Source organism: Patiria miniata, unplaced genomic scaffold (genome assembly GCF_015706575.1).
Source record: "Patiria miniata isolate m_02_andy unplaced genomic scaffold, ASM1570657v1 HiC_scaffold_29, whole genome shotgun sequence".
Classification (NCBI taxonomy): Eukaryota; Metazoa; Echinodermata; class Asteroidea; order Valvatida; family Asterinidae; genus Patiria; species Patiria miniata.
In genome coordinates, this window is record NW_024037068.1 from 22,397,596 (window position 1) to 22,423,240 (window position 25,645).

Genomic DNA, 25,645 nt, shown 5'->3' on the forward strand with positions numbered 1-25,645 from the left:
ATACAGTGCGTCTCAAACCTTCCATATTTCTTCATTCATTCCCACGGCCTTTTATTTTCATCCTTGTTTCAAATAGAAGTAGGCCGGTTTTAAATAGTATACTAGTAAAGACTGTTTGTGAGTTCAATGGTGAGAATATTTTCATGAGTTGAAAGATTGAATGTTCCATTGAACGAGGCGAAGCCGAGTTGAATGGAACATTCCATCTTTCAACGAAAACATTCATTATTTGTTTTATACAGGGTGGATCAAAAAAACGAAACCGAGATATTATTGCTAATTGGAACGGAAGTGGGGCACATGTGAATCAAGGGAGATATTCTCTGTTCTCCTCTTTAAAATGACACCCTGATCGTGTCATTACATTCACGGTTGACTGAGCAGTGGCCAATTTTATGAAAGGGTCTATTTATAGACTTGCGCCACTTTTCATGGTGAAACCTCTTTTTCCCCCACCTGCCTTGATTTGCAACCATAGCCTTTCACTCTGTGACAAATGACAACACAAAAAAACAACTGAAAAGTGGTGCAATTCTCTAAATAGACCCTTTCATAAAATTGGACTAGACGATTTAGCTTGAAAATCACTCTAATTTCAGATTGAAATACTTGGGGGAAAAACAATCTAGTATGAACTCGAGGGAAAATCGATCAAAAGTTTGTCCCCTATACAGGGTGTCCCCCAAGAAAGGTTTGCAAGCATATATCCTTGAATTTCTCAAAAACTACTTAACTTCATCTTGATGGAGCATATTATTATTATACTCTACTATAGGTTTTCCCGGCCAATTTTCTTTTTTTCTGATCATTTTCATTATGGCCATTCAATTTCGCGTGAGTTTTGCACATGTGATCAAATTTGGGTTTCTTTTTCATTTTGGGGGCATCCAATTTCATTTTTAGGCAGCCAAAATTTTGCACTGAATGTTCGTTTTCGTTTTGGGACATTCTATTTCGTTTCGGTGCATTCCAAACTTAATTTGTAGCATTCTTAATTTAGTCTTTGCAACCTTTTCCCTCCAAGATCGTTTGTAATTTGACACCCAATGATGCACCACTAGGGACGAAGGTCAATGTATGTTGAAAGTTACAAGTTCATACCATATACCGTTGAGAAAACCCGCGGAAACTTATTGTCCGGAAAAAAAGAAAGAAAGAAAGAACTAGAGGTTCGCGTTTGTTGAGTTACAAACGCAGAGTGGTCGGGCTGGCATATTTTCTTGTGTTTACAGTGACTTAATCATAATTGAACTGCACACTACCCCTCCCTTTACCCTGCACCCATTACCCTGTGTTTTTCACAAAGAAAATCACACAACCTGCAGTTGAACTTGTTGCTTTACCTCGACAAGACTTGAAGGCCTATCAGGAAGCGAACATCTGGTGCTGCATGGATGGCTACTCAAGCATACAACCCAGTTGGGATCCTCTAACGTCGTTGGAGTTTATGCAACAGAATTATGCTAATCTGAAAATAAAATGGCTTTTTTTTGTCTTTTGCAAGGGCATAATAAAATTATGACCGACTATTTTTTTTGGGCCTAAGGTTACGACATTTGTAGAATTGACAGAGCGTCTCACGTCGTTAAAGTTTATAATTATGCTAATTTTAAGATAAAATGGCCTTTATGTTTTTTTTTTTGGTGGTCTATTGCATGGGTATAATAAAATTCTGCACTAAGGTTACGACATTAAGATAAAATGGCTTTTTTTTGTGTGTGTTTTTTTTTTTTTGGTCTTTTGCATGGGTATAATCAAATTCTGCACTGAATTTATGACAACGGTAGACTTGACGGAGTCTCTAACGTCGTTGGAGTTTATGCAACATATGCTAATTTTATCATAAAATGGCTTTTATGTTATTTTTTTCTTTTGCATGGACATAATAAAATTCTGCACTGAGTTTACGACAGAAAAGTTTGTGGCTACACGCTATAGAAATATATATATTCAGCACTGAGATATGAGAGGAAAACTGGCGATTTCAATCGGTTATGGCGAAAAATATCAGAAAATGGACGAAAATAGAATTAAATCATGGTCAGAATCGGACGTGAGACGCTCTGTCAATTCTACCAATGTCGTAACCTTTAATAGTGCAGAATTTTATTATGCCCATGCAAAAGACAAAAAACAACAACAAAAAAGCCATTTTATTTTAAGATTTAAAAGTCAAAGTCGTTTGACCTTTCCTTCTGGGGCTACCGGAAGGTCAAACTTTAAAGTTAGGTGAATTCAAAATTAAGACGTGAGCTTGAAATCAAAACAAAGCAAAGTTTCTTCCGAACGGTTTATGGTATGATCATAAAACATAGTGTGAACTTGTACCATGTTATAAAGATGTTACACATTTTGTAACGTCATCATGACGTCATCAGGTATCAAATTACAAGCGATTTATGGGCAAAGTTTGACAAAGTAGTTTGCGCTATATCTTTTGAACTAAATAGAGTTGCGTGTTCATTTTTTCATGAGGCTGTACACTATGCCGTAAGAAACATTTCTTGTCTCCGGACACAAAACTGCATGACCTTCACTTCCGGTGTTACCGGAAGTGTAATAAAAACCGAATATAACTCAAAAGCGGAAGCATTTTACTACACACATACAAATGAGGAAAGTGTTTAGTGAGGAATGTCAGACACATAAAACAGTGTGACGACGTCATCTTTCGAAAGCTATAATCTTTGTTACCTCATCATGACGTCATCAGGTATCAAATTACAAGCGGTTTAAGGGCAAATTTTGACAAAATAGTTTGCGCTATATCTTTTGAACTGAATAGAGTATCGTGTTCATTTTTTTCGTGAGGTTGTAGACTAAGCTGTGAGAAACATTTCTTGTCCCCGGACACAAAACTGCTTGACCTTCACTTCCGGTGTAACCGGAAGTGCAATAAAATCATAATATAACTCAAAAGCAAAACTATTTAACTACACCATTAAAGATACATTTTTGTAACAAAATAGTTGATTGTACTGGAAGGGATTTAATTTCATGATCCTTTGTTCTATATAAACGTTTATTCCGAACTTTTCTGGGCAGTGTATAATGAAAAGGCTGTCCGCCCGACCACTCTGCGTTTGTAACTCAACAAACGCGAATCTCTAGTTTTTACCGTTTTTTTTCTCTTGAAATGTCGGCAGATGATGACTGCAAATGGTGCCCGACTAAATTTAGTGCAAATATTATATGGGAATCCAGAGAGGCCACATAAAGCTTATTCTCGATTGTAACCCCATCTAAAAACACGTTAAAATTGTGGCGCAGCAGGATTCCAGTCAAACCAGTGAGTTTTGCGGTTTTGAGACATCATCTTACATTGAAAAATAAAACCACTTTTAATTTTGCCGACGCGCATGGCTACGGCGACGCGTGCACATATCAGAAACCGGAGACTTTTTTGGCCTTATCGTAGTGATCGTATATTAAAAATATACGTAAACGCTCGGATGCGGGCAGGTTACCGTTCATCGTATATCAAAAATATAAATAATTGTGTAAGGTTAGCATTTGCAATCCTATCCCTACTTGGATGCTGGCAAGGTTACCTAACACCAAAAAGACAAACAACTTTGTAAGCTAGGAACCAGTTTGTTATAACTAATATTTGGATGCGGGCAGGTTTAAAGGGCATGTAGGCCTAAAACATTTGTTTTTGCTTCAATTTTCAGAAATAAATGGATTTGGAGGATTAGTAGGTTATAGCAAATATTGTTAAACTGACTTGTTTCAAGTTTGGGCTTGTAGATGCTGGAAAAACCAATAAAATCAACCATGTTCGTGTAGTCTGGTTCCCTGCGCCCACTTAAGATGAAACGGAGCAAATAATACACTTTGGGGAATTGTAAGGCCAGAGAATCAGTCTAGCAGGCTTGTACCCCTTCACAGGTGTGTAATCAATTACAAAGAAAAGTCAGAATAGGCTTACTAAATATGAAACATTTAGAACACTTTTTGAAAAAAACCAGTTTTGCTTGAAAATGTCAGCACACCAGGAGCCACGATTTTACAGGATGCTTTAGACTGTTAATCCCAAACAATTCAGTAGGGTATTTCGTAATAATTTGATCATTTCGTTTTTTTAAAAATGTTTGCAAATGTTGTATTTTCCCTTTAATATATACCACAAAATTTCAACTTTAGCGGAACGCTCCTAAATTCGTTTTAAATATAGTGCGCGCAATTTATGAAGTGGAGCTCGCCACTCCAAACCTCTTGTAACGGCATAAAAGCCTGCAAAAACGAACAAGCAATTTGTATTTCTTACTTGAAATTTTGAATTTCGTTTGGAAAAGAAAATCGACATTTTGCAAAAGCGCGTATAATACCAACTTGTACAAAATACGATATTCCTAACATATATACTATACTAACATCTGTTGGTTTAGTAATAATAATAATAATAATTAGTTCTTATATAGCGCATTACATACGAAATCTCAATGCGCTTTACAAAGAAATTACTTCAATACTTATAAAAAGCTAAATATATATTACTAGTCCATTAAAATGTTTAGTTTGAATGTTATTAGAATACATTTAAAAGCTCATAAAACTACTAATACATCAAAAAGTTAATTAATATATACGGTAAGACCCATAAAAAATGCATTAAAAATCACAATCACCTGGCTGGACGATTACTTAATAAAAATAATAATAATAATAATAATACGTTTTAGTGCTGGCTTAAAAAAAAGTTTAGCTTCATATTCCCGCCATGATTATTATAAGTCACGGTTTTGAAAAGCTAAGCGTTTAGTTTCATGATTCAACAATGCACTCTGTACTATAAAATCCACTACAACCTAGTCAACATTACATTCCCACAGCGATTCCAGCATGCTACACATATTTCACAACGTATCGATCATCCACTCAAATACACCTCTCTGATCACACTAACTATATCATTGTATACAAATACGCCTTTTTCCCAAGGACTATGCCAGTTTGGAACAGGCTTCCACCATCTGCCGTTCTACACATATCCCCATCCGAACAGGCCTTCCAAACACCAGCCATCCCTGCCATCAGAGCAATGCAGCCTCCGGCAATATTGTCCTGTACATTCGTTTTTCTTCACCTGTAAAAAATGCACCTGTTATTTCCTTTTCTTTTTGTTTTCACTTTTGGCACATTATCCATACGGTTTGGGACGTCACCTCTGCACTACATCCCAGTTTAGCCCAAATTGGGTTGCGATGGGATTACTCTGCCAAGTACCATGTTCCAAACGATAAGCGTTCAGCAACAGTATTACCGTACGCATCATAAAGAACCGCTCAACACAATAAAAACCCAATATATGAGAATACCTTCACTATACTGTGACATTAAGATGACCTATAAAATTCGTCACCGTTTTCACGAAGAGCCACATATGTCGATTTTGAAGAAAAAGTGTTTTCGAGATAATCGCAAAAGAAGTTTCTCATATTTTAAAACTGCAAAAAATACCACTTTGCAACAACTTTGTGAAGCAAGGAAACCATCACACTATTCTGTGTGAGCTGAATTTTTACATGAACCCAGTAATAAGACTTAATTCAGCAGTTAATTAGTGAAAATTAATTAGTAAAGATATGTGGCTCTTCGTGAAAACGCTAATTAAGGTTTCCGACATATTGGCCCCTTCTGTTCAATGTGTATTTCCATAGGCGCGCGTGAGTACGCGCGTGCAGCTGAAAATGTAACAAAGATATGTGGCTCTTCGTGAAAACGCAAATCTCATTTGACCTACTTTTTACGAATTTCCGTGCAATGGGTTTTGTACGCGTTCAAAGGGCCAAAATGTATGTGGCTCTTTGTGAAAACGCAAAATTCATTTATCGAGATTTTGGCCCCTTGCAACATTAATGTAACTTGGAAATTAATGATGTTTTGCTTACAAAAACATGTCAAAATGGTTAAGTACATTGTTTTAAAGCAAAATATTGAAAAAAATCAAAATCGAAAAAATGATAATTTTTGACATGTGGCTCTTCGTGAAAACGGTGACTAAATGTAATCCCTGAAACTAATGATTGAGTAATTGTTGGGCCCAAGTTGGTCGTGCTTGGGGACCGAGTTGGTTTTGGGTCCGAGTTGGTAGTGGGTCCGAGTTGGTCGTGGGTCGTGTTACACCTTGAACTATCTCCAAGCAAAAGATTGACGAGGATTTTTTCCGACTAAACATCACGTGAATGGTTTTCAGGTTGGCTTGCGCTTGCTTGGCCGATTTTGAGGCAACAATGACCGTAAGCGCATATATTAGCATATTCATTAGCGTTACCCGGCGGGACTTCGCGTGGGTCTCGGTGTCGACCGATGGAAGCCGGCAAATGGGTGATATTTATTAATTAATAACTGGTGAAGGAGGTTCTTCTGCAAATGTTTACTGCACGCCATAATGGATAGGAGCTTTATTATATGTGAGGCTTGAAAAGATTGACACATATTGCAAACACTGGTGCTACAACTTTTTAATGTATGCCACCGGCCTATTTTTCCAATGTCAATAAAAAAGTACTGAACATATCAAAACGATTTTTAGCCATAAGTTGGATTATTGTAAGGGAAACAAATTCTGGAAGTTGCATGTTGTTTCATTCAAAATAAAGTATTAGTACGTAAACCTATAGAAATCGGCCTTCGCAACCACACGGCTGCTATAGTTCTGCCATTTTGTCCAAACATGTTCCATTCACTCCACCGGCCCTATTCAGTTCCACACTGGTGTTCCTGTACCGTTCTCGCTTACTCCCCCTTGCTATCCTTGCTTTTCTGGACCAATCATAGATTGGCTTTTAATAAATGGAACTTTTCATCAACCAATCAGTGACGGTCTATAAAACCAGCTTGGGCACAGTCGCCATGTTTTGCGTGCACACGTGTCGCTGCATTGGAGTACAGTCGACACTACCCCATAATTTCCCTCGACACTACCCCATAATTTCCCTCGAAAACAAAGATAAATTGTATGCTACAAAAAATTCAAGAATTTTTTTTGAAATAATGCCAACCCCCCTCCCCCAAACCCCAGGCGACGCCAATGGCTGTGTGGTTGGTTTCCCTCGAAAAAAAAAGAAGAAGAATACATTGACAATATGCTACAAAAAGTACCAGGATTTTTGGAAATAATGTGCTCCCTTAGAAAAAGTCCAGGCGGCGCCAGTATGGCTGTGTGGTTGGTTGAAGCTTTTGTGCGTGCTTAAATCGCACACGGATTTATCAAATACTCAGCACCTCTAGCCTTTCACTAAGGCCATCGTGACTTAACTTGGAGGCATTAGACAAAGCGGCGAAAAAAACGAAGCGACTAGAGCGGGAGACCACACACGCGAGTGGCGAAGCCACGAGGGCCTTTTCCAACTTGTCAAGAAATTCTTATGTTTTTCTTTATATAATCTCGATTTTTGCTACCCCAAAAGGGTAGCAAAATTCCAACCAATCATCAGCCTTAAAGGGAAAATACAACATTTGCAAACATCAAAAAATAAAACTACCAAATCATTTTGAAATACCTTGCTGGACTGTTAGTGAATGACAGTGTAAAGCATCCTGTAAAATCATGGCACCTGGTATACTGTCATTTTCAAGAAAATTGGTATTTTTGTATCAATTTCCAACGCTGATCGGCCGATCAGCGTTGGAAAAAACTGGCTTTTTTCAAATACTGGCCCAGTTGACCATCGCACTTGTTTGCAATCGATTACACACCTACATGAACGGGTACAAGCCAGCTAGACTGGTTCCCTGACCTTACAATTCCCCAATATATGTAAACTGCTCTGTTTGTTCTTAAATGGAGTCAGGGAACCAGACTACAGGAAAATGATTGTTTTTCTTGGTTTTTTATAGCATTTTCGAACCCAAAACCTCAAAAAAGTCAGTGTAACTATATTTGCTATATATTTCCAACCCCCCAATTCCATCCATTTCTGAAAATTACAGCAAAAGCAAATGATGTATATTCCCTTTAAGTTTTAGTGCTCGCGTGGCTACTACCCGGCGCGTCGACGCGCCCAGATGCTTGCACAAAATTTAAAAACAAAAAATGCGAGTCTAGTTTTCCACGAGATCGTGACCTTGTAACTGTTCTTACATTATCTTATTTAAATTTTACTAAAAGTATTTTAAGAAATTATTTGAGTGTATGAAATTATGTTTCATCTGAACTTACATTTATTTGCTCTTACGTTTTCCTTACTCACCCTTCTTTCACAAAATGGAAGCGACTAGGCAAAATCCGCGTTGTGATTGGTTAACCTTTCAGCACTCTTCTTATTTGCATAACAACTATGAATAATTCAACAAAATCAAGTTGGAAAAAGCCTCGTGGCTTCGCCACTCGTGCGTGCTGACTTAATCTTTGCTCCAGTCGCTTCGAGCTTTCGCAGCTCTGCCGTTCTAAAACACGATGGCCTTGGCGAAAGGCTACAGCACCTCAAAAATATGAATTGCCTCGAGGGGATGGCGGGTTAGTAGACCTGAACGAGTTCTTCTCATTGTGCATAGAGGCCACTGCCGATCTTTTTGTTCAACGAGACATGACAATACATCGGACGATGAGTGACCTCGTTTACCGGTAAGCCTTCAAAGTTGTTAGGCCTACACAAGTGTGGTTCGTTTACATATCAGGGCACTAGGTGTTATGCGCGCATTGCTGTCTGGTGCCAAGGACGACTTGCACACACGTCGAACACTCCTACATCGAGAATGATCCGACTTTTCCTTCTGTTACTGGCGTTAAGCCACGCTGCTTCAGCACTTCCATATGCTGAACGAGAGGTGAGTTTGGCCGTAATATCATGGGCATGCATCACATTTGTAAATAACACATTTGGAGAGTTTGAGCCAAGGGATCGCCTTGCCTGTCATCAAGGGTAGCCCAGGAAACCAGGGTCCCCCTGAATTATTTTTCGTTTTTTCGTTCTTTCTACTTTCATTAACCGTTCAAAACGCGTACACGTGTTTTTTTTTTTCAATTTAATTTTTTAAAGGCAACGTGACCACCTCTGAAACTGGTATAGCCTATTCGTCTAAATAGGCAAAGCGAGTATTTCATGATTATGGGGAGTTTATTAAGGTTGAGGTCAAGGAAGTAAGTTGTGATGGAAGCTATATCCTCAAAGTTCAGTGTTCTTTCAGCAAATCGAAAACGAATCACATTGTGTGAATTGTTTTCGTTTTCCTGAAAGAACACACACCTTTTTGTGATCCGTGGACAGAGCTTTAAAACGGTGGTTGTGTTTAAAACTCCGTAACTTGAAAAGTACATGAGTGATTTGAATGACACTTGTACTAAAAGAAAGCTTATGAATTGGGCTTTCATTAATTGTGGATTTTGAAGGTAAATTGATATGTCGCAAAATGGAAGAGTTTTAGAAAAGGGGATATTAAGTCCGAATTTCAGCCAAGGAAATTATTTCTGGTTAAAATAAGAGCATTTTGAAACTTCACTTTCAAACTCGAAAACTTTACTACACGAGAACAAAGAAATGTCTCCACAAGGATACAAATGTTAGCATGTGTGTAAAACTATAGATTTGAAAGAGTGTATTACCTTGTTGATGGTGTCTATGGCCGCTTCCTGCTGTTGTTTCTTCGAACCTAGAAAGCAACAAGTATCAAAGTATCTAAAAAAAAAAGTGATGAACAAAAACATTCTGAATGAGAAAAACAATGCCTGCACCGAAGATTATAGAATATTAAATGTATATAGAACCATATGTTTTTCATGGATTTTGTTCGTTTCCAATAATAACGCCACTCAAAATCCAATGAAGATTTTTCAAACCTATAACCTGTTGAAGTTTCAGCTCAGTAGACATTACAGTTTTCAAGAAAACAGGGGGAAAACACTGCACAATCTCTTGATCCCGAAACACGATTTTCGTCAATAGCACTCTTGATTCCAAAAATCCGAAAATCATTTAGGCCTACATTTCTCGATTTCTTCTAAATGACAGCAAACCAGACGGAATAATTGCACGGGGTGTTTAATTATAGCATGGACCAAAACTATGTCCCTGCAGCTATACAATTAATTCATGACAACGGATACGAATTAAATATGCACAAGTTAGTTAGCTGTCCAGCTTTGTCTATCCGGATCCCTTTGTACGGTTTGTTATATCTCAATGTAAAATTTCAAACATTACAACTCGGGTTTGCAATACAAAAAGGAGGAAAACATAACTGAAATTGTTCGAGCACTAACACCCACGAATAAGGGCACACACACACTGTATCGGTATACAGAGCTGGTCTCATATAACAAGTGCGAGTGCACAATAAGCTCTGGCGGTGTTGCAAAACTTGTTTTTGTAAATGCACTGCTAGTCATGCGGCTAGCTCAGTGCTCTTTCGGTGGGTGAACACATGCATACTTAAATAGCCATACTTCAGAATTCTATTCTTACCTCTTGATTCGAGTTGATCCTTGGAGTGGTCTGTCTCCAAACGACGCACTAGCAGATGCAATTCTCGATAAATTTCACCCTGAAGCAAAGTTGAAAAAAAAACACATCACAATTGTTTTCTGACAACGCCACGGAATGGGCGCATTTAAATTTCACGGCATTTAAACTGAAACATGTTTTGGCTTCGGTCGATAGCCTGATTATTATCGATCCGTTCTAGTTTCATAAATTCGATTGCGTTTTAATCAATGGGAATCGAAATTTAGTAAAATCCATATATCTATTTCTCGAAAACCTTGTGGAAACCTTGTATGCATCTATATAAATTGCTTTGTGGAGACGTTTACAATCTTTTGTTCCCTTTTGTGTGCACGTCTCCAGAGGGCACGGTGTATCAGATCATACGTGTGTATTGAGTAATTTTTTATAACAGCAGCGGGCGGAATGGTTTTCAAACTGGGGGCATAGAAGGGGCATGCAGTAAATATATCTTCAAACGGTGTAGGAGCTTATCCAGAATTTTGTTTTTGTGGGGGGCGGGGGGGGGGGGGGGACATCAGTGCTGAAATGTGGACCCTTTTTTCACCCGATAATAGGACACTTGGCCTCCGTAAAATCAAATAGTGTTACTGGGGCGGGGGCTGCTTCCAAAATAGGGGGGATTCTTCAAAACCGGCCATTATGCAAACTGGGGGTAAGTGCCCCAGTCCCGGTTCCGCCACTCCTGTTTTTTAATGCAAATATTGGGGTTTATTTGATTAATAAATATTTCCCTACATGGTGGATGATGCATTACGGTTGGTAAACACATACTTTTATACCGAGTGGTTTATTGATCTGTATATTTGGTTCGTTTGTAGAGTTATTTTATGGGTAAACTACTCGGTTGGGGTTTATAAATTCCACTAAAACATATATAGTGAAGTTTAACTCTTTCACTACCATATACTAGTCTCTAGTTGGCACCAACGTTCGACGACAGTTCCTTACCGTGGCTTCTTTTGGCACCACATTAGAGACACACTCTTGGAAAAAAATGGTCCGGTTAACTTATTCTTTATGATGGGACTTGCAGTTTTGCCTAAGTCAACTGAGCGTGATCGGCTGACTGATAAGATTTACGCACAAAACCCTCGGCCAGTGAGGAGTTGCATAGAAAGCTGGCCGAACCACTTTTTGCGAAAGTGTGCCGGTAACTGAGCCTGCCGGTAATGCTGAGCCTGCATACTGCCAAATTTACCAATGGCATCCCTACATTTTCTCATGCAAATAGGACCCATTTTTGGACCCTCATCTTATCAAATCTGCTCTTAGATAATAGCCCAAAAGCTAGGGAGATGATCCTCTGCTATATTCGCACGATTCCACTGATTTTGAAACTCGACGGTCTCATTTTTTTGCAAAAAATTGTGGGATCACTTTCTATGCAAATGACTCGCGTAGAAATTTTTGAAACCCTAATCAAAATGATTGCGCCCGCTGTTGGTCTCATTGCGCCATTCAGATATATCGTCTCTCTAGCCCCCCTCCCCCCCCCCCTCCCCACCACATCGAACAATGATATATAGTAATTAAATACTGTTTAAAAAAGTGCTCGTTTATTCAGAAATTCATGAAGCATAATATCCAAACTGATTGGATGTTTCCAAAGTGTCTTTTCCATTTGCAAAACTTCTTTTTAGAAGCCCATTCATTAGAGACACACTCTTAGAAAAAATGGTCCGGTTAACTTATTCTTTATGATTGGGCTTGCGGTTTTACCTTAGTCGACTGAGCGTGATCGGCTGACTGATAAGGTTTACGAACAAAACCCTCAGCCAGTGAGGAGTTGCATAGAAAGCTGGCCGAACCAAGTTTTGCGAAAGTGTGCCGGTAAGGCCAAAAAAAAAGTCTCCGGTTTCTGGTATGGAGCTTGCCCAAAAAGTAGCGAGGCGGCGATGCGGTTTTTTTTTTTTTTTTTACCTGATTGTTTTGCTTCAAATGTCGGCTGATGACTGCAAATGGTGCCCGATTAAACTTAGTGCAAATATATGGGAGTCCAGAGAGGCCAAATAAAGCTTATTCTCGACCATAACCCAATCTAAAAACACGTTAAAATTGTGCAGCAGCAGGATTCCAGTCAAACAAGTGAGTTTGGCGGTTTTGAGACATCATCTTTCATTGAAAGAAAAACCTTTTTCATTTTGCCGACGCACATGGCTACGGCTACGCGCGCGCATACCAGAAACCGGAGACTTTTTTGGGGGGCCTAATGAGTCATTTTGCATTTTCCGAAAATGTAAATAGCGCCCTCTCTCGCAGGAAACTATATCTGGCATCTGCGTTCACTGTTGTATTTGACACATCTTACACAGATGACTGCATTATAAAATAACGGTTTTCCCTGCCCTGCCCCTCCCTATGCAATGTTGATAGGGGTATTAGCCAGTTTACCTATTCGCCCGATTTATGGTATAATGGTATCCATTTTGGATCTGTATAAGTCCTTATAATCATCCAGTCTCTGATATGCTTCAGAAAATGTTATTTACGGAAAGACATGTCTGTAGAATCTCCAAAAATATACTTTCCAATAAATGCAAAATACAAATACACCCAAAAATGGGAATAAATATATTACACGGCCGTGTAATATACTTATCTTGCGCAGTAAGTATTACCGATTTATTCAAATTAGGTATTTTGGGTCAACATTAAGGATGACGTCCACATACATTTTCTACCCTATCCTCTGAATGATTGATCTGACAGGGTTGCCTATTGTTACCAAAAAAATGCCGTCCCAAGTGTTAAAATTCCACTTTGGCTCGTGCACTATTATCGTTGCAGGACCCGGAAGAATTCGACGATATGGACGAGGGAACACTAAGCAGTTACAGAGGTATTGACCCATATCATGCTTCCACCATTTTAGTCATGTTTCCTGTATCCAATAACAGTACTGAATGAAAATGTTTTTATGCAAAAAGGAACCAGACTATTTTTCCTCCAGCCTCGTTTGGTTACATTTATTTGAATGGGAACAAATCAGACAAATGGCTGTGCGTGATAATGGTCTATTGCATGCAGCTAGTTTCCGATGTGTTTCAAGTAGTATACATGAAACCGAGTTAAAAGTCGGATAAAATGTTGCCTTTTTTGGTTGTCATTTTAGATAATGTGAATCACAACACAAATAATAATGTTAAACTACAAATTGGTGACCAAACGACGTCCTAGCTGGGGGGGGGGGGGGGTGGTTGGGGGAGGGGGCATTTGCCCTTAAAGTATCTTACTATTTCTTAGAAGTTATCTTATCCCAATAATGGTATAGATATTTTTGACATAAACGAGGAATATGAAAACCAAGTCCCCAAACCCATACAATACGGCCTGAAAATGGGCACATAATGCATATTTAGCATATAATCATTAGTTTTGAAGAGCGCCCCCTATGTTTGAAGATGGTACCAGCCCCCCCCCCCCCCCCCCCCCCCCCCCCCCCCCCCCCCCCCCGCACTATTTGATTTTACGGAGGCCAAGTGTCCGGTGAAAACAACGTGTTGACATTTCAGCACGGGTTTGCAAGTGCCCCTTTTTGGTGATCCCCCCCCCCCCCCCGTTTCAAACCCGTTCCGCCGCCGCTTGTCCTAGCTTATGAAATGCATTACTTAGCATAATGATTATGGATGGAGCACGATATTGCCTGTAAAATCTATTGGTGTAGTCATTTGCTTTTTGTAAATAAGAATGTTGCCTTTTTGTTTAAATTCCAAATTTTCACCCTTCTTTTACAGACACGTTCATTGAGTACGATGCAGATGGTTCCGGAGGCATCGGTAAGATCATTATCAAAATTAATAAGACGTATGAAAACCAAAAGTTTGCACAAGATTTAGTTAACTAGTACATTGTAATGCTTAGATGTGGGGGGGGGGGGGGGGGCAACGCAAATTTTTCCCCCAAATTCACAAACTTTTTCTTTATATTCACAATTTATCATTTTCCCGAGCGTGAGCAGGGGAGCATTTGCCCTACCCCCCCCCCCCCCATCAAATTGAGCAATGTAGCTTCGCACCTCTTTTTCCTTTTTTCCCCTGTTTCCATTTTTTCCCTCGTTTCCCCGGGGGGGGGGGGGGGAGCGCCCCCTTGCGCGACGCCTATGCGCCACCAGTATCAATATTAATTTCATAAGGAATGTTACTGTACTGCAGAGAGATTTCAAGAACAGACAACTTTCTCCGTCACTGTCATTTAATGGAATATATATCGCAATTTGATTTCGTTGTCATCATGCCGTGAATCCCCCCCCCCTTTTTTTTTTAAAGAAAACCCGAAAAAAATGTTATACTGGGCAAAGTCAAAGATAAACAACGAAAGCCTGGTATGGAAATGGCCCAGGATTTTAAAAGGGAAATTCACCTCATTTTGTGTGTGTGCCATTTTGTACTTATTTTAGATCTCACGGAATTGTTTCAGTACATGATGGTGGAGCTGGGACAGAACAGGCCCCAATTCGAGCTGAGGGGGATGATCGCGGAGTTTGACACCAACCACTCGGGTTCAATCGACTTCACTGAGTTCGTCCGGATGATGCTGGGCATGAAGTCCAGCGTCTAAGCTGTGAGTAATGCATAGCATCAGAACACGTACGTTAAAAGTCGAACGCTTTATTATGCGTTTGACGTAGAACGCCTGCGATAAAAAGTGAACGTAAGCGTTAACAGTGGAGTTGAACGCCTGTTTATGAAGTTGGTTGTTTAGCTTGTTTTTGCGTGGTTGTGACAGAGAAGGGTAAAACGTTCGAAGAAATCCGTTTCAACGCTTGTCTAGGCCAAAACAAGTTTTGGTTTCTGGTACTGAGCTTGCCTCAAACGTGGTGCGGCGACGCGGTATTTCCTACTACTTTTTCTTTCTTCAAATGTCGGCTGATGTTGCAGATGACGCTTCGATATCCCCTAAAAAATATTCTTTAGAATGGAGCTTGAGGCGACCTCAGTAAGGCCATAAGGCTTGAGAATTCTGCGCCCACTTACGATCTCGACCGACACGAACTTTCTTCAGGAAATTTGGATATAGTCAAGACAAAAATCAGAGAAAACGTAACGTCAGACCACAAAGTGACATTGACATCGTGCATGAGCAGACAACCTGGTAATTAGTGTGATCCATTACATATTGCGCTAATTAAACTTTTTACAGGTTCCATCCAGATACACGACCATCGCTCTCTTAGTCTGGCTTCCAGACGAACAATTACAAAATTACAACACCGTCTGCAAATGGAGCCCGACTAAATTTAGTGCAAAATATATGGGAGTCCAAAGAGGCCACATAAAGCTTATAATCGATCGTAACCCGATCTAAAAACACGTTAAAATTGTGCAGCAGCAGGATTCCAGTCAAACCAGTGAGTTTGGCGGTTTGGAGACAGATCATCTGACATTGAATTTTTTTAAAATTATTTTGCCGACGTGCATGGCCAAGAAGAAGCGCGCGCTGACCAGAAACCAGAGACTTTTTTGGCCCTAAGAAGATGGGAATTTAAAATGTTATTAAATGTGCACCTTGCATTTTATTTTGAAAATGTAAGTGCTTCATAATCACCTCCGAATTTGAATAATTCATGTGCTGATTGTATTATATAGGGTGAGTAAAAAAAACCGAAACCCAAATGTTGGGACCATTGTTTTAGTGAAGTTCTGTATAGCACTTTCCAAATCTCGGATATGAAAGCCCGATTCATAAGCTTTCTTTTAGTACAAGAATCATTCAAATCACTTATACACTTTTCAAATTACGGAATTTTAAATACAACCACCGTTCTTTGTTGACTATAAGAAGGCATTTGATTCAGTTAATCGTGCACTTCTGTTTGCAAAGCTACGATATCTTGGCATGGAGGAGGATGTGATGCGGCTACTTGAGGATCTTTACATCAACTCAAATGGCAAGCTCCGGTGGAAAGGTCGGATGACAGACGAGTTTGAGACACCAGTCGGAGTACGCCAAGGCTGTCCATTGTCACCAACACTCTTCAGCCTCTACACTGAGTGTCTCATGCGAGAGTGGTACAATCGCACAGCACACCTAACGGCTCCAGATGTCAGTGGTATCCCCCTAAAGGAGATCAGATATGCTGACGACCTGGTTCTGATGGCGCTGTGCAGAGCTGATGCTGAAGAGATGCTTACTACCCTGGGTGATATATCTGACGGGTATGGGTTAGCCATCCACCGTGGTAAGACTGCATATATGATCATCCAGCCAACAACCGATGACAGGACCATCACATACCGCTCGGCACAAATACCTCGTGTCACATCTTTCAAGTATCTAGGAGTGTTGATCGACCACACACTAGACGACAGCAAGGAGGTTCGGATGCGGTTAGGTATGGGCAGATCCACTCTTCGGCAGTGCAAGTATCTGCGCTCCCCCCGCGTCAGCCTTGAGGTAAAGGTACAGCTTGCTCGGGCCCTAGTCATATCAAGGGTACTGTATGGTGCCACCACCCTGTCGTTGAAGGCAGCTGACATCAAACGCCTAGACAGTTTTGGCCGAACCATTTGGCGTCACCTGCTCAACATCAAGTGGCAAGATCATGTGACAAATGAAAGACTGATGGAGATGATCGGCGACCGGTGGTGCTTCAGCAGTAGCACTGTGATGGAACGAAAGGCAGCATGGTTGGGCCATGTGGTTCGGCATGGCGGCATGGCGGCAGCTGTTGTGGATGGGATGCCAGTGGGATGTCGTCGCTCCGTGGGCCGGCCAAAGATGCGCTGGGTGGACAACATCCGTGAATGGTCTGGGTGTCACACCAACGAACTGAAAGCAGCAGCACTGGAAAGACGGGCTGTGGTGGGAGCGGCGTCAGTGATCCCAACTCTGTATAATTTGAGGAGGAGACCACGGGCAAATGCCTACGTCTAACGAATGAATGAATGTTTTAAAGTTCTGTCTATGGACCATAACAAAGTTAATTGTTCTTTCAGTAAAACGAAAACAAATCCCATAGGGATGTGTGTGATTTGTTTTTGTTTTGCTGAAAGAACGCACACCTTTTTTATGATCCGTGGACAGAACTTTCAAACGGTGGTTGTGTATAAAATTCCGTAACTTGAAAAGTACATGAGTGATTTGAATGAATCTTGTACTAAAAGACAGCTTTTGAATTGGGCTTTCATGTCCTGGATTTTTACTCACCCTGTATAACAATTTTCAGTCCTTTTATACGATAGAGTTTGCGATTGGTTTTTTGACCTTCACCGACACTGATATTTTGTATAAACACTGTACACGCTGTGTTGTCCCGAGTGATTGTGAGACAAGTGTGTTCAGTGCGTTTTCCAAGGCGAGGACAAACTTTATGCTATTTTCCAAACGGCTGTTGTATCATGTAGTGTTATAAAAATACAACTACATGATTCTTCATTCAACAGCCGTGTGCTCTTTTTGTTTTTCTGTATAGTGTTACTCAACGTGTGATCTAACAGTTGTTTCGATCGTTCATGTGTCACTTTTCCGCTTGATTTCTAGACATTTGAAGGTTTTCACAGGGCAAATTTAATACTGAACATAAGATCCCACGAGGCGATCTTTTACATACAATAGATTTTAAAATGGCCGTCGTAAAATATATCTCTTACAACGGCCACAAAAACATTTACTGACGACAACATTGTTTAGGCTTGATTGCTGTGGGCTTTTGACATTATCACTGGCAAAATGTTCATCTTTTATAATGATACCATTCTCTGTTTGACAGTCATGGTTTACCGAAATTGAAGTAGGCCGAACTAGAATCAAGTCTAGCTATTTGTACCTTCCTTTTTGAAAATTAATCTCTTTTTTTTTCTCTCTTGATTCTCAGCATTTTGATGTCCGAACAGAAGAAATAAGAGAGAGGATTCCCATAAGGAACCTAGCTGATCTTCCATGAGTTCGACCGCAACAAGAAGCTAGGCATTATTTTGGTCCCGACATTATACATACAACGGAATATTTTTGATGCCATTCAGGTGCAGATCCAAAGGGGGGGGGGGCAGCCCTGACTCAAGTTTCTTCCATAAAAATACCTTAAAAAAATGTGAACCCCCTTCCCCTTTCTTGCACTAACACAAATTATACTGCAAATAATGTCCGCCTGTGCGAAATTCGGACAGAGCCCGCTTTGTAACGGGGTTATAATTTGTACACAAGAGTGTTATGATCATCGGATTTGAACAGCGCCCCCATTGAAGGATTGTTTTTACGGACTCCAATTTTGTTTCCGAAGAAAAAGTAAAACCTGTCTACATTTCAGCATTGATTTGCTGGTGAACCCCCCCCCCCCCATCATAAGTATAATGTGTTAACTACAACCGAATTGCCGATTGTATGTCCTGTGTCATTACTTTCAACACCCAAACCACCATCATTTCATCTTCTTATCTTCAGCTTTCCACTATCTACAGTAAAACTCAAAATACAGGGTGAGAAAAAAAAGAAACCCAAATGTCGGGACTATTGTTTTATTGAAGTTCTGCATGTAGCACTTTCGAAATCACAGATATGAAAGCTAAATTCATTAGCGTTCTTTTAGTACAAGAATCATGCAAATCATTTATGTACTTTTCAAGTAGGGGAATTTTAAACACAACCATCAGTTAAGGTTCCGTCCACGGATCACAAAAAAAGGTGTGCGTTCTTTCAGCAAAACGAGAACAGTTCACACACATCCCTATGTGGACAGAACCTTAAAACGGTGGTTGTGTTTAAAATTCCGCAACTTGAAAAGTACATAGATGATTTGAATGATTCTTGTACTCAAAGAAAGCTTATGAATTGGGCTTTCACATCTGAGATTTTGAAAATGCTACATGCAGAACTTCCCTAAAACAATGGTCCCAACATTTTGGTTTCGGTTTTTTTTTACTCATCCATTATTACCAAGTTACATCATGTATTCTTTTTGGTAATAATTTTGTTCATGACCAGTGCATTTATTTGTGTCTTTATAAGCCTTTTTAATAGGATTTAACTCCAAATTCTACCAAGTTTTGTCTCAGAATTTTCCAAGGGGCAGGATTTTTTAATAGGTGTCGGAAATACATGCCTATATATACACACTGTGCACATGTATGAGCATTTTTTTAATTAGTAATTAATTAACATTCATTGTGTACTTCCCCAAATTTGATTTTGGTAAAATTTGTTTTGGAGATAGTTGGAGTCCCAATAAATGCTTTAGCACCAAAAGTTGCTCGTAAACTCAAATTTCAGGGTCATTGTCAATTATTCTTACTGGACTACACCCACAATTTCGAGAAAAAAATCGACGTTTTTTAACATTGACTATTCTGAATGGCCCCTAGACTAATTATTTGCTTGAAGACAGACTCTCCATCAACTGTAATAATTAGTCTGATTTCATGAACACTTTCGCAGCCAAACAGCTCAACGACCTCAAAATAAATGATATAAAGTGAGACCAAATATCTGAATAACCTAGACCCCGGGTATGAGAGGTTAAGTGACATTAAACAGCCGTCATATTGGAATAATATCCTATCGACAAGTTGGTTTATTTATATGGTTTGGCGAGGACATAGTACACCTTTTCCCGATTGTTCAGTACAAATCGTTCACATCACGAAGGAGCACGGTTCAACATTAGCATCAGGTATAGATGCAAGGTCGAATGTTAACAATGCGAAGGCATACATGGTTCGAACTGCGAAGAAGCAAAGTGCCAGTCTTCGGCCAAGACGTCAGTAATCAAAAGTGATTGTGGCATTGTTGTAGAGCGCCCTTTCATAATTGTTATTTTACTTTCTCGCTGTTGTCTTGGTAATCTTGCAGGAATGGGTGTTTGGCCATTTTATGTAAATTAGACAGTTTGTGTAAAATATTAATATCTTCGAACAACAAGGCAGCATCCCACTTGATGCCCATTATGGCTATACTCAAAAATAGAAATGCCGGTATCGTCTACACTTCCATATGGAGTTTGACGGAGCCTCTGACGTTCTTGGCGTTTATGCAACCAAATTACGCTGTACAAAAAAAAAAAAAAATTCACACGCACCAAAAAAATATATTCACACTCATTGAGTGGCACTATCCGTCTTCTGTAGGAAAACCAATATATTTAAATACAGTTATTGGTTGCTGAGTACCGAGCTTCATAAAACTGGTGGGTTTTTTTTCAGGACAAACAAGTCATATGGAAGAGAAGACGTGATCTAATTTTTGAACCACGTTTTTTCTGGTGCTGCACATTATGGCTATACTCAAACATAGAAATGCCGGTATCGTCTAGACTTCCATATGGAGTTTGACGGAGCCTCTGACGTTCTTGGCGTTTATGCAACATAATTATGCTTATCATAAGTGGGTTTTTGTAATGGTTTTTTGTCTTTGCATGGGCATAATAAATGCTGCTCTGAGAACGAAAGATTAGTTCGTGGCCAAAACACTTACGAAATATAAATCCTCTGCATTAAGTTAAGAGAGGAAGAATGGTGACGTAAGATTGCAATCAGTTAAGGTGAAAATAAGTTGACTAAAGACTACTTAGCAAATTGACTACAGTATGTCCCCAAAGAAAACAGGGTCGCCGTGCTTATCAATTTAGTACGGCAGTAGCACGGCCCAGTTTTAAACGTCGTGCTACTTCCGTGTCGAATATAATTTCATTTCGCAGTTGGCCGGCCAACTTCGAATTGAAATTGCATTCGACTCGGCAGTAGCACGCGACGTTTAAAATCACGCGTTGTGCTAGTGTCGTTAAACATCGTTTATAATTAGGAATGCGCATGCTCGCAACGTGTGTACGAGTAAAGAAATAATCAACTAACAAACGCATCAACAAATATCGCGACTTACATGGATAATTTTCAAGAATCGTAGGGTTTGCACACCTGTAAATAGGCCTAAACCTATCAGCGGAGCTCATGAATAAAAGTTATGCCCCCAAATATTCCACATTACAGAGTTCAGAGAGTCATGAAATTGGGGAATTGAAAAGATATGGCAATGAACCTCTGGCCCGGACTTGGGGCTTCCAATACTGAACATTTTGGATGCAATTGTACTCTAAACTGGCGCTTTATTGCAATGTTGTGGAGCTATCGGTTTTTTTTTTCAAAGATGGCTCAGTATTTTTTCCACTTTGGAAAAAATAGGAGACGTCTTCTATGGGTGAGAATTTCTCGAAAAGTCAATAGACAATACCACAAATTGAAAAGAAAATGAACTGATGACATGTTGATCATCATTTTTTTCTGTGCAGCTTAAATACCTGTGAGGGTTCGTGCAACTCTAACTGATCAAGAGCACAAACAATTAGAAAAATTCGGAAATTGGCCAGAAAAATACGGAAGACGGACAAACAAGTCATATGGAAGAGAAGACGTGATCTAATTTTTGAGCCACGTATTTTTTGGTGCTACACATTATGGCTATACTCAAACATAGAAATGCCGGTATCGTCTAGACTTCCATATGGAGTTTGACGGAGCCTCTGACGTCCTTGGCGTTTATGCAACATAAATCATAAGTGGGTTTTTGTAAAGGGTTTTGTCTTTGCATGGGCATAATAAATTCTGCTCTGAGAACGAAAGATTAGTTTGTGGCTAAAACAATTACGAAATATTAATTCTCTTCATTAAGTAATGAGAGGAAGACTGGTAATGTAAGATTGCATTCAGTTAAGGCGAACATTCATTGACTAGACTACTTAGCAAATGAACTACAGTATGCCCCAAAAAGTGTCCGTCTGAATATCTTTGAAATAACAACAAAACCACCGAATAAATGTTGACAATTTGTAATTGTGCAGAGACTCCTAATCCGTGGCCGAAACCCCAGCTACGAGTGTTAGTTAATTTTCTTCATGCCTCACTGCACAATGCGTCACCGCTTTCACGAAGAGCCACATAATTATGTCAAAAAATTATCATTTTTCCGATTTTATAGGAAAAACTCAAAAATGAGGTTCTCAAAAAAAGAAAAAGTAAATGTTCATATTGCAAATTTTTGAATGTTATTATTAAAAAGGCTAAAATTAAAGTGTCGTTCGTTGGCTACCGTAGAGGATTGAGTTGATGCTTACTTTTTCCCGCCCAACTTCATAAGCTGTGTAAAATCTGTGATGTTGTGAAAAAAATGCTGATGTGGTTGGGGATTTTTGGGGAGGCCTTTAGAAATAACTCTTTGCTAAAAAAAATGCTTTCAATGAATTATTTTTCCCTCTTGATATTCATGAATATCAATTTGCATTGATAAATTGTGAAAAAAAACCCAATCAACCAAATAATTAAAAGAAAAGAAAATCGGTCGCCGTTTAGTGTTTGCTCTATGTAAAGTTTGTTGCTGCCTCAGCAAATGGGTGACATTATGCAACTTTTGGAAGAGCATTTCTGGCATTTCATATATGGCTACATATGAACTCAAATATATAAAAAAAAAAGAGTAAAAGTTCATATTGCAATTTTTTGAATGTTAATATTAAAAAGGTTAACATTAAAGTGTCGTTCCTGGGCAACCGTTGAGGATTGAGTTGATGCTAACTTTTGCCCGCCCAACTTCAGGCCTGTTTCAAACGTCGTGCTACTGCCGTGTCGAATATAATTTCAATTCGCAGTTGGCCGGCCAACTTCGATTTGAAATTGTATTCGACACGGCAGTAGCACAACGTTTGAAACCACGTGTCGTGCTAGTGCCGGGAACATCGTTTATAATTAGGAATGCGCATGCTCGCAACGTGTGTACGAGTAAAGACATAATCAACTAACAAACGCATCAACAAATATCGCTACTTACAGGGATAATTTTCAAGAATCGTAGGGGTGCACACCTGTAAATAGGCCTATCCGCCGAGCTCATGAAGAAAAGTTTTACCCCCAAAATATTCCATATTAGAGAGTTCTGAGAGTCATAAAATTGGGGAATTGAAAAGATATGGCAATGAACCTCTGGCCCGGACTTGGGGCTTCCAATACTGAACATTTCGGATGCAATTGTACCCTAAACTGGCGCTTTATTGCAATGTTGTGGAGGGATCAATTTTTTTTCAAAGATGGCTTAGTATTTTTTTCCGCTTTGGAAAAAATAGGAGACGTCTTCTATGGGTGAGAATTTCTCGAAAAGTCAATAGACAACCTACCAAAAATTGAAAGAAAATGAACTGATGACATGTTGATCATCATTTTTTTCTGTGCAGCTTAAATACCTGTGAGGGTTCTGAGTATTTTAAAACAGAAGTTTGAAGTATTTAGCATTAGTGTCTATGGGCAGGGGTGCATCCATAGGCAGATGGGGAATTAGCGTAACGTTCTCGTCATGCCTTGACAACAAAAGGACTACAATAAGGCGCACCATAGCTTTCTTCCAGGAATAAGTACCCGCTGAAGCAAAATTCGTTTTCTTCGTGCATAACTAATTAAGAGCACAAACAATAAGAAAACATTCGGAAATTGGCCAAAAAAATAAATCCAAATTACTTAATAATTCATTGGTTGCTGAGTACCGAGCCCCGTAAAACTGTGTTTTGTTTTCAGGACAAACAAGTCATATGGAAGAGAAGACGTGATCTAATTTTTGAGCCACGTATTTTTTGGTGCGGCACATTATGGCTAAACTCAAACATAGAAATGCCGGTATCGTCTAGACTTCCATATGGAGTTTGACAGAGCCGCCGACGTCCTTGGCGTTTATGCAACATAATTATGCTCATCACAAGAACTTTTTTTAATGGCTTTTTTGTCTTTGCATGGGCACAATAAATTCTTCTCTGACAACGGAAAATTAGTTTGTGGCTAAAACACTTTCGAAATAATAATCCTCTGCATTAAGTTATGAGAGGAAGACTGGTGATGTAAGATTGCAATCAGTTAAGGCGAAAATTAATTGACTAGACTACTTAGCAAATGAACTACAGTATGCCCCCACAAAGTGTCCGTCTGAATATTTTTGAAATAACAACAAAACCACCGAGTAAATTTTGACAATTTGTAATTGTGCAGAGACTCCTAATCCGTGGCCGAAATCCCTACGAGTGTTATTTAATTTTCTTCACTCCTCATTGCACAATGGTAAATTGACCACAACAACATTTTTGGACAATGAGACCAAGTTCCTTGCCTTAATCAATTTCAGTCCTGTGTCGTGTAAGCTGTGTAAAATCTGTCATGTTGTGAAAAAGAGGCTGATGCGGTTGGGGATTTCGCAACACGGGGGAGACCTTTAGAAGTAACTCTTTGCTAAAAAATGCTTTCAATGAATTATTCTTCCTGCTTGATATTCGAGAATATCAATTCGCATTGATAAAGTAAAAAAAAACAACAACAACCAATCAACCAAATTATTAAAAGAAAAGAAAATTGGTCGCCGTTTAGTGTTTGCTCTATTTGAAGTTGGTTGCTGTCTCAGCAAATGGGAGACATTATGTAACTTTTGTAAGAGCATTTCTGGCGTTTCACATATGGCTACACTTGTACTCAAAAATATAACAAAAAAGTAAAAGTTCATATTGCAAATTTTTGAATGTTAATATTAAAAAGGTTAACATTAAAGAGTCGTTCCTGGGCAACCGGAGAGGATTAAGTTGATGCTTACTTTTTCCCGCCCAACTTCAGGCCTGTTTCAGAAGTCGAGCATGCCGTGTCGAATACAAATAAACTTGAATTTTCTTTATTCGACACGGCACAAGCACGACGTTTGAAACCAATAATTGATTGCGACTCGGCAGAAGACTTTCGCTCGACAGGGTCTGCCGTGCTTATCAATTTAGTACGGCTGTAACACGGCCCGGGTTTCAAACGTCGTGCTACTGCCGTGTCGAATATAATTTCGTTTCGCAGTTGGCCGGCTAACTTCGATTTGAAATTGTATTCGACACGGCAGTAGCACAACGTTTGAAACCACGCGTCCTGCTACTGCCGTGAACATCGTTTATAATTAGGAATGCGCATGCTCGCAACGTGTGAACGAGTAAAGAAATAATCAACTAACAAACGCATCAAAAAATATCACGACTTACAGGAAACATTTTCAAGAATCGTAGGGGTACACACCTGTAAATAGGCCTAAACCTATCCGCCGAGCTCATGAATAAAAGTTATGCCCCCAAATATTCCACATTACAGAGTTCAGAGAGTCATAAAATTGGGGAATTGAAAAGATATGGCAATGAACATCTGGCCCGGACTTGGGGCTTCCAATACTGAACAATTTGGATGCAATTGGACTCTAAACTGGCGCTTTATTGC

At 39.5% G+C, this 25,645-nt stretch overlaps 1 protein-coding gene across 3 annotated transcripts; it reads left to right on the top strand.

Annotated features, from left to right (window-relative positions):
* Positions 1-8,519: 8,519 nt before the first annotated feature.
* LOC119736238 (calmodulin-like protein 3) lies at positions 8,520-20,670 on the top strand. 3 transcript variants are annotated; one of them, XM_038210278.1, is made up of 5 exons: positions 8,520-8,775; positions 13,239-13,290; positions 14,186-14,227; positions 14,848-15,037; positions 18,265-18,878. In XM_038210278.1, exons 1-4 carry the CDS (start codon positions 8,704-8,706, stop codon positions 15,006-15,008), a joined length of 327 nt encoding a protein of 108 aa, XP_038066206.1. In that variant the 5' UTR covers positions 8,520-8,703; the 3' UTR covers positions 15,009-15,037; positions 18,265-18,878. The 3 variants fall into 3 exon arrangements, with proteins under 3 accessions (XP_038066206.1, XP_038066204.1, XP_038066203.1); XM_038210276.1 differs by lacking the exon at positions 18,265-18,878 and adding an exon at positions 20,585-20,670 and having other exon boundaries at positions 8,523-8,775; positions 14,848-15,011; XM_038210275.1 differs by having other exon boundaries at positions 8,531-8,775; positions 14,848-15,011.
* Positions 20,671-25,645: the final 4,975 nt, after the last annotated feature.